Source organism: Eriocheir sinensis, unplaced genomic scaffold (genome assembly GCF_024679095.1).
Source record: "Eriocheir sinensis breed Jianghai 21 unplaced genomic scaffold, ASM2467909v1 Scaffold983, whole genome shotgun sequence".
NCBI lineage: Eukaryota > Metazoa > Arthropoda > Malacostraca > Decapoda > Varunidae > Eriocheir > Eriocheir sinensis.
In genome coordinates, this window is record NW_026112367.1 from 45,001 (window position 1) to 55,000 (window position 10,000).

Genomic DNA, 10,000 nt, shown 5'->3' on the forward strand with positions numbered 1-10,000 from the left:
GAACGACGAGAAGAAAGACAAGGGTTACGCAGCGCTTGGAGAAGACAGCTCGCCAGACGACACGGAGGGCCAGGACACAAGGCTAGTAGTAGTAGTAGTAGTAGTAGTAGTAGTAGTAGTAGTAGTAGTAGAGAGAGAGAGAAGAATAAAAGGAAGAGAAAAGAAGGAAGGAAAGAAATTAATGAGAGAAAACAAAGAAAGAAAGAAAGAGAGAGAGAGAGTGTGTGTGTGTGTGTGTGTGTGTGTGTGTTCTCAGGCCCAGATAATGTAATAATAATAATAAGAATAGTAACAATATCCTCCCCTCCAGGAATCCTTTGAAGCCCACGAAGCAAAAATCCTTCAAGTTCCTCCACAAGAGAGAGGAGGAGGAGGACAGGATGGAGAAGAGGAAGGAGAACGTGGAGAGAAAGATTGACAAGCGGAAGGAGAAGGAGGAGAAAAAGAGGTTTAAGAAGGACATGAAGAAGAAGGAGGAACAGGAGGAAGGTAGGAAGAAGAGGAGGAGGAGGAGGAAAAAACAGTAAATTTACACACACACACACACACACACATACACACAATCTTTATTTATATATATTTATTTATTTACAGTAAGTCTCTATCTCTCTCTCTCTCTCTCTCTCTCTCTCTCTCTCTCTCTCTCTCTCTCTCTCTCTCTCTCTCTCTCTCTCTCTCTCTCTCTCTCTCTCTCTCTCTCTCTCTCTCTCTCTCTCTCTCTCTCTCTCTCACACACACACACACACACACACACACACACCATTAATTAATTGTGAGTCTCTCTCTCTCTCTCTCTCTCTCTCTCTCTCTCTCTCTCTCTCTCTCTCTCTCTCTCTCTCTCTCTCTCTCTCTCTCTCTCACACACACACACACACACACCATTAATTTCACATCAACCAGTTTATTTATTTATCTCTATCTAATCACACCCCCCCCAGAGGCAGTGCCAGTGTTTGAAGTGCCACTGTGCCTGGCCGTCCAGCGCTGCCCGGCACACGATGGCATCCAGCTGCCCGCCATTGTCAGGGAGTGCATTGACCAGATAGAGGTGAGTGTTATTATTGTTATTATTATTATTATTTTTATGTGCTGGTTGTCCTGGTATGGTATGAACAGGAAGAGGAGTGAGTGAGGGTTAGGGAGAGGAGGAAGAGGAGGTAGGAAGACAGAAGGGAGGATGAAGTAGGTAGGAAGAGGAAAGGGAGGAGGAGGAGGAAAGGGAGGGGGAGAGGTAGGAATAGGGAAGGGAGGAGGAGGAAGAGGAAAGGGAGGAGGAAGTAGGTAGGAGAGGTAGGAAGAGGAAAGGGAGAAGGAGGAGGAGAGGTAGGAATAGGGAAGGGAGGAGGAAGAGGAAAGGGAGAAGGAGGAGGAGAGGTAGAAAGAGGAAAGGGAGGAGGAGGAGGTAGGAAGAGGAGGTAGGTAGGTTGGAAGAGGAAAGGGAGAAGGAGGAGGAGAGGTAGGAATAGGGAAGGGAGGAGGAAGAGGAAAGGGAGAAGGAGGAGGAGAGGTAGAAAGAGGAAAGGGAGGAGGAGGAGGTAGGTAGGTTGGAAGAGGAAAGGGAGGAAGGGCATAATTATCTATCTATTAACTATCTACTCAAATAATTTAATACATACTTATATCTAATGAATAAATACATAATACATTAATATATAAGCTAACTACATGTACATTAATGATATGTGTGTGTGTGTGTTTGTGTGTATTTTCCATTTTTTTTCCCTTTCCATCTCCATGTCTTTCCCCTTTTCCTTTCTTTCTCTTTTTCTTCCTTTCTTCCTGTTTTTAATTCTTTCTTTTTCCTTCATTTCAATCTCTCTCTCTCTCTCTCTCTCTCTCTCTCTCTCTCTCTCTCTCTCTCTCTCTCTCTCTCTCTCTCTCTCTCTCTCTCTCTCTCTCTCTCTCTCTCTCTCTCTCTCTCTCTCTCTCTCTCTCTCTTCCCTCCCTTCCTGTTATTATCATCATCATCATCATTATTCTCACCCTTGCAGGTCTCCACTGTGAGGGCATCTACAGGCTGAGTGGCGTCAAGAGCAAAGTACATCAACTGCGTCGCCTCTACAACACTGGGGAGGCTGTGAGGCTGTGTGACCAGGAGCCGCACGTCATCGCATCCCTCCTCAAGCAGTACCTCAGGTGGGGGGGGGGGGCTATCCAGTGCAATATAAATGAGTGATTTTGTTTCTTCTATTTTTCTGTCTATCTTTTGCTGTTTCTGTGTGTGTGTGTGTGTGTGTGTGTGTGTGTGTGTAAGGTTAGATTAGGCTGGGCAAGGTTAGATTAGGTAAGGTCTGGTAAGGTTAGATTAGGTTAGGTAAGGGTAGATTAGGTTTGGTAAGGCTATGCAAGGTTATATTAGGTTAGGTAAGGTTGGATTAGGTTAGGTAAGGTTAGATTAGGTTTGGTAAGGTTAGATTAGGTTAGGTAAGGTTAGATTAGGTAAGGTAAGGTTAGATTAGGTTAGGTAAGGTTAGATTAGGTTAGGTAAGGTTAGATTAGGTTTGGTAAGGTTAGATTATGTTAGGTAGGGTTAGATTAGGTTTGGTAAGGTTATATTAGGTTTGGTAAGGTTAGATAAGGTTTGGTAAGGTTAGATTAGGTTAGGTAAGGTTAGATAAGGCTAGATTAGGTTAGGTAAGGTTATATTAGGTTTGGTAAGGTTAGATTAGGTTAGGTAGGGTTAGATTAGGTTTGGTAAGGTTATATTAGGTTTGGTAAGGTTAGATTAGGTTAGGTAAGGTTAGATAAGGTTTGGTAAGGTTAGATTAGGTTAGGTAAGGTTAGATAAGGTTTGGTAAGGTTAGATTAGGTTAGGTAAGGTTAGATAAGGTTTGGTAAGGTTAGGTTAGGTTAGGTAAGGTTAGATTAGGTTTGGTAATCCAAATAATCGTTCTGCAGGGAGTTGCCGGAGCCAGTGATGCCGTCGGACATTATAATAATAATAATAATAATAATAATAATAATAATAATAATAATAATAATAATAATAATAATAATAATCCAAATGACCGTTCTGCAGGGAGTTGCCGGAGCCAGTGATGCCATCGGACATGATGCCACACTTTGAGGATGTAGCGATCATTCCTAACCCCGGGGAGCGCGCCGAGGCCATGCGCCAGCTGATCAACCGCCTGCCAACCGCCAACCGCCTGCTGCTCCAATACATGTTCAAGCATATGGGACACATCATTGCAAGGGTAACTAGGGATTTTCTTTATGGTACTTATTTATTTGCTTTTATATTTATTTATTTTTGTTTTTCTCTCTCTCTCTCTCTCTCTCTCTCTCTCTCTCTCTCTCTCTCTCTCTCTCTCTCTCTCTCTCTCTCTCTCTCTCTCTCTCTCTCTCTCTCTCTCTCTCTCTCTCTCTCTCTCACCACTTCAGTAATGCGGCGCCATGCCCGGTCTGAGGGCGCCGCTGGACTGTGAGTGTTTGACCTTATTTTAAAGCTACTATTTGACCATCGCAGGAATTATTACACTTTTCATTAGTCTTCATTAATGAGTGAGTGCCTCAAGTCATTGTTTTGTCTCTGGGGTGCCGCACATAACCTATTCCCAAAGCTTAAAAAGGACGTCAATCAGGCCTTCACGAGTGTTTTACAGGTTCAAGGTTCAGAGGAAGGGTCAAACTGCATCCAGGCTCACTAATATACCCATGCAAGTGACCCAGACTCCTAGGAAATCACATCAACACAAAACAAATTACTACAGAATCATACCCAACACACCGAATTCATCCAAAATCACACCCAACACTCTCAATTGCTCCAGTGCTAACAACTGCAATATAAATGAGTGATTTTTTTTTCTATTTTTCTCTCTATCTTTTGCCGTTTCTGTGTGTGTGTGTGTGTGTGTGTGTGTGTGTGTGTGTGTGTGTGTGTGTGTAAGGCTAGATTAGGTTAGGTTAGGTAAGGTTTGGTAAGGTTAGATTAGGTTAGGTAGGGGTAGATTAGGTTTGCTAAGGTTTTGCAAGGTCATATTAGGTTAGGTAAGGTTGGATTAGGTTAGGTAAGGTTAGAATAGGTTAGATAAGGTTAGATAAGGTTTTGTAGGGTTAGATTAGGTTATGCAAGGTTAGATTAGGTTAGATTAGGTTAGGTAAGGTTAGATTAGGTTAGGTAAGGTTAGATTAGGTTTGGTAAGGTTAGATTAGGTTAGGTAGGGCTAGATTAGGTTTGGTAATGTTAGATTAGGTTTGGTAATGTTAGATAAGGTTTGGTAAGGTTACCTTAGGTTATGTAAAGTTAGATTAGGTTAGATAAGGTTAGATTAGGTTAGGTAAGGTTAGACTAGGTAGGTAAGGTTAGATTAGGCTAGGTAAGGCTAGATGAGGTTTGCTAAGGTTAGACTAGGTTAGGTAGGGTTAGATTAGGTTTGGTAAGGTTAGATTAGGTTTGGTAAGGTTAGATAAGGTTTGGTAATCCAAATCACCATTCTGCAGGGAGTTGCCGGAGCCAGTGATGCCGTCGGACATAACAATAATAATAATAATAATAATAATAATAATAATAATAATAATAATAATAATAATAATCCAAATGACCATTCTGCAGGGAGTTGCCGGAGCCAGTGATGCCGTCGGACATAACAATAATAATAATAATAATAATCAAAAGGACCGTTCTGCAGGGAGTTGCCGGAGCCAGTGATGCCGTCGGATATAACAATAATAATAATAATAATAATCAAAATGACCGTTCTGCAGGGAGTTGCCGGAGCCAGTGTTGACGTCGGACATGATGCCACACTTTGAGGACGTAGCGATCATTCCTAGTCCCGGGGAGCGCGCCGAGGCCATGCGCCAGCTGATCAACCGCCTGCTAACCGCCAACCGCCTGCTGCTACAATACATGTTCAAGCATATTTGACACATCATTGCAAGGGTAACTAGGGATTTTGTTTATGGTAGTAATTTATTTGCTTTTATATTTATTTATTTTTGTTTTTTGTTTTTTTTTCTCTCTCTCTCTCTCTCTCTCTCTCTCTCTCTCTCTCTCTCTCTCTCTCTCTCTCTCTCTCTCTCTCTCTCTCTCTCTCTCTCTCTCTCTCTCTCACCACTTCTGTAATCCTCTTCCTCCCTTCGTTTTACCAGTCTCATCACCGTTCTTCATCACCATTTATCACCACAACCACCATGTCTCTGACCCTTTAACACCATCCTTACCCCCCTCCTTCTCCTCCTCCTCCTCCTCCTCCTCTTCTTCCAAACCACCACCACCATCACCACCAAATCTCAACTCCATCACCCTTTCATCACCACTTTATCACCACTCAACACCAGTCGGTGGCGCCGTTTCAGGAGGTACTTTAGAGAGAAATCGGGTGCGTGCGTGCGTGCGTTCCGTGACCCCAGCCTTGTCCACGGTCCCTGTAATACCTGTATAATTGAGTGGCTGCGTGCGACAAGGGGCCAAGCGCCAACCACCGTGAAATTGAGTTAATAGTGTACTTAGCTCTATAATTTTCCCTTCTTCTTAGAAACAACAGTAATATGATCGTAGCTCTGCTGTGCGTGCAGCAAACGTTGATTAATCATAGTAGTGTGTAGCTCATCAACCATGTCATTGCCATCACCGTCTCATTCAGTAAATATCACACGTTTGCAGAGGCAGTTGTTGATAATCGTGGTCAATTCTAACACAAAACATTAGTATACACTATTGTTACCCAAAAATTATCATCATATACATGAAAGTTTCTTTAACTGGCAGTATAAAGGAACTTTATCGATACGTAAAGTCTCTCTAGCAATACGTGCCTCACCAGCCAGCCCAAACTTTCGTACGGCATTGCTGGCGCCAAGGCCAAGGTCGCAGCTGATTGGCTGCACACTGATGGCAGGCTACATCTTGCATGATTGAATGCAATATTACATGCCATAACTAGCCTCATATGAGAGATAGTCAGTTTCGGTTGACACCATCAGACTCACCAGTAACTGTAGAATCATGATGCAGTGTAAAAACTAGACAAAACAAAATAGAAAATGGTTTTACGATGAGTTGAACTGTGACGATGTAAAAAAATGTTCATAACATGTTTTACTTCTGCTCGCTTTATTCGAAAGTTGGTTCATTGAAAGCTGAAATCTACATTGCAATTTGTAGGAAAATCTCTCATGAACACGATAGTGTCCTTAAAATGCAGAAAAATATCCACATATTGAAAAGAAAGACATTTATACGAACATTTCACTCGCCGGCCGGAACCTAGCCTCGGCAAACATGGCGCGGGCGGCGATGGTGGGGGTGGGGTAGGGGCCCTGGCGGAGGGGGAGTGGGAGGGGGGGACGGGGAAGAACCAACACGTCGTGTGTCGGGCACTCATCAATTTTTTTTGTTTGCTTAGTTTTCTTCAATTTGACATGTGTTGTAGCTGGGAATATGCATTAGGGTTTTTGTTTGTAATGATGAATGAAGCGGCGCTAGAAAAAAAGTGTCACCCGTCCTTCCAGTGCAGCTTATCAATGAATATTAGAAGAAGAAGAAGAAGAAGAAGAAGAGAGAGAAGGTTACGTTGATGAAGGAAGTCATGGTGGGAGGGAGGGAGAGAGGGGAGGACGAGAAAGGAAAAAATGGGCGTGTCATAATAGGGCTGCATATGACAAATACCTATGTATTACGCTAATATTCAATGTATTAATTAGAAATTGTCATTGGCAGACTACATTCAACATTGTCACATTCAATTTTATCACAGGCTAATATTCATTGATGACCACTCATTCCATGTTTCGAGTAAATTAACTGTAAATGGGTCCGAGAAAACACAAATTCAGCCGAAGACCTTCCATTTCGGGCACGGACACCACCATGCTACTGTTGCGTCAGCCTAGACGTAATAAAAAGTCATGACCTTGACACCAGGTGCTCAGGGGCATTCAATTTACTGCATCATCCAGTGTGTCAGGTGTCAACGTTTCAACTTCATTCTGCGGCCAGTCTTGAGTTAGTGTGTCTGCCAACCTCACACGCTCATGATGTCAATCAACTTCAAGTATCTGTCATCCTCACAGTGTCAAACTCATATTCAGTCAACCTCACAGTGTGTTAATTTCACAGTGTCAGTCAATCTCACATTGTCAACCTCATTGTGTCAATCAACCTCACAGTGTCTCAAACCTCACAGTGTCTGTCAACTTCATAATGTCAATCATCCTCACTTTATCAGCCTCAAAGCATCTTTCGACCTCACAGTGCCAATCAACCTTACAGTGTCAACCTTAGTCAGTCAACCTCACAACGCCAATCAACCATACAGTGTCTTCCGACCTCACAGTGTCAATCAATCTTACAGTGTCATTTTACCTCACAGTGCTAATCAACCTTACAGTGTCCTTCGACCTTACAGTGTCTGTCAACCTCAGAGTGTCTTTCAACCTCACAGTATCTACAACTTCAGTGTTAACCTCATAGTAGGTTTCAACCTGACAGTGTCAACATCAAAGCGTCTCTCACCTCAGTATCAACCTCACAGTGTCTGTCATCCACAAAGTATCATTCAGCCTCACAGTTTGTCAGCCTCACAGTGTCTGTCATCCACAAAGTATCATTCAGCCTTACAGTTTGTCAACCTCACAGTGTCTCTCAACCTCAGAGTGAGGCAATCTCATAGTGTATATCAACCTCACAGTGTCTGTCAACCTCAGTATCTGTCAACCTTAAAGTTTCAACCTCATATTGTCAACCGCAGTATCTGAACCTCACTGTGTCATTCAACGTAACAGTGTCAACCTCAGATTATCAACCACACTGTGCCTGTCAACCTCACATTGTCAACCTCACTGTGTCATTCAACCTAACAGTGTTAACTTCAGATCGTCAACCTCACTGTGTCTGTTAACCTCAGTTTATGTCAACATCAGTGACGTTCAACCTCAGTGTGTCAATTTCATTGTCTGTCAACATCACAGTGTCATTCAACCTCACAGTGCCTGTCAACTTCAGAGTGTCATTCAACCTCACAGTGTCATTCAACCTCACAGTGTCTTAACCTCACTGTGTCAACCTCACAGGGTCTCTCAATCTCAACGTCTGTCAACCTCACAGTTTCATTCAACCACACAGTGTGTCAACCTTACTGTTTGTCAACCTGACAGTGTCTCTCAACCTCACTTTGTCTATCAACCTCACACACTGTGTTCAATCTCACAGTGCCAATGAACCTCACAGTTTTTCAACTTTACAGTCCCAATCAACCTCACAGTGTCTCGACTTCTCAGTATTCGCTCACACCATTCTCACAATGTCGATCTTACAGTGCCAATCAATCTCGGTGTCAACCTCCCAGTGTCTGTCAACATTACAGTGCCAATTAGCCTCACAGTCCGTCTGTCAACCACACAGTGCACGGCTGTCAACCTCACAGTCCGTCAATTAACATCACAGTCTATCTGCCAGTTTCACAGTAAATTGTGTACTATAAGGATGCCAATCAAGAGAAACATTTACGACGTGTATTTTTATGGTTGTTTGAAAAATACTGCACTTATGAGGATACAACGAAAACACTGACAAATAGTTTGAAATGTGGTGTTTGACCAGTAAGATTTATGACAATAGTAGGAGTTATTGGGCATAATGAGTTTTTTTTATATTAGTAAAATTCATAAAAATGTGGTAATGGTAATTACCTAAGCATTCCAAAGGACTAAGACAGAGAGAGAGACGAACGGGGAAGAAGTGTAGTGGAAGGTAACACAAAGAGGAGGCTATCTTACGCCTGGCAGCGTTACGCGTCGTCCCTCCCTCACGCGGATAGGGTGGCGCCGGCGGGGAGGACTAAAATTATTGTCATTCAATGAACATACGTACAGTTAATCTTTTACTTAGGAGTTTAAGACCTGTCCTAAATGAACTATTAAGAGATGCTGTTTATCAATTGATTGTTTTTTCTAAGGTAGTAATTACTGGGCCATGTGAAACTTTCAAAATCCGAAAATTGTTCCTGCTTAACACGCTGCATTAGTCATCATTTTAAATCTCTTTTGTTATTCAACATTACGAAATCAATGTATATCAAGTAAAAGCCAAGAAAATGTAGTCTCTAAAAAAGCATAACACATAGTTGCATATACTCTGTTTAGGACACACGAGACAGGTAAAGTAAAGCGATGGTGAACGACCGACGCACGCAGTGTCATTACCTTTACATGCAGTTTTCTCGTTTGTTTACTTTTGGCGCTTGGCCCTTGTCGCAGTCAGCGCTTCATATAACCTGTTCACCTAAGACAGACAACCCCCGGGGGCTCCCCTGTGGTCGGCCCCTCTCCCCCCGCCGTGGCCATCACCAGGGGCATTGAATTCGTTGTTAGTTCTGTACCCGTATCTTGTGACCTACAGTGCCCCGCGTGGTGGCCTCGGCGGGGCGGTAACGGGGCGCGGCGAGGCGGGGCGGGGAGGGGTGACCCAAGACCCATATTCGTAACGTCTTGGGAAACGTATAGTGAGCCCCCGAGACACTTAAGAATGCCCACCCTCCCTCCCCCGCCCCCCAGAGCAGCCCCCGGCGTCAGGAAGGCTGGCAGCGAGGGGAGCGCTTTGTTAAGTTTCGTGGTCACGTCTTAGAAAAGAATCATTTGTTTTGTACATGTTGATGCCGATAACTCCTGATAAGACCCCGCGCTCCAAGTTACTGTAGCGGGAGGGAAGGCAGACTCAAGCCAGAATTTATAAACGTCTCGGGGCCTCAGATCGCTTGCTGGAAAAGACTACAGTAGAAGTTGCTCTGGGATTTTCATGGACTGTTTTGTGACCCTGGTCATAGCTTGACACGACCTCTACGCCTTCAACGGTAAAGTCACCCAAGAAAACCCGGTCAATCTTCCCTGTGCCTGTTGGAAAAGCCTCTCGTGGAAGGTGCTCTGGGGTTTTCATGGACTGTTTTGTGACCCCGGTGATAGCTTGACATGAAAAATTACCCTATATTTAACCATCATTTTCTCAGATTAAAACTAGCTCTAACTCACTCTACCATACACTAAAATGTAAGCCAAC

At 43.4% G+C, this 10,000-nt stretch overlaps 1 protein-coding gene and 1 long non-coding RNA gene across 18 annotated transcripts in view; both read left to right on the top strand.

Annotated features, from left to right (window-relative positions):
- LOC126995103 (uncharacterized) overlaps positions 1–4,834 on the top strand; it is a 43,352-nt gene extending 38,518 nt beyond the window's left edge. For 10 of the 11 annotated variants that reach the window (XR_007749907.1, XR_007749909.1, XR_007749902.1 and 7 more), the window contains one exon: positions 1–77. This exon is cut by the window's left edge and continues 64 nt beyond it. Coding sequence is in view for 1 of the 11 variants with exons in the window: in XM_050854386.1 (XP_050710343.1) it covers positions 4,711–4,733 (23 nt within the window). In the remaining 10 variants the exon portion in view is untranslated. Of the gene's footprint in view, positions 78–4,710 lie in introns of those variants that run through there. The other variant, XM_050854386.1, reaches the window with a different exon arrangement.
- Positions 338–4,664, top strand: LOC126995104 (uncharacterized). 7 transcript variants are annotated; one of them, XR_007749915.1, is made up of 5 exons: positions 338–489; positions 939–1,048; positions 1,992–2,136; positions 3,020–3,197; positions 4,635–4,664. It is a non-coding gene; the product is annotated as an uncharacterized LOC126995104 (long non-coding RNA). The 7 variants fall into 7 exon arrangements; XR_007749914.1 differs by lacking the exon at positions 4,635–4,664 and adding an exon at positions 4,559–4,591; XR_007749913.1 differs by lacking the exon at positions 4,635–4,664 and adding an exon at positions 4,447–4,479.
- Positions 4,835–10,000: the final 5,166 nt, after the last annotated feature.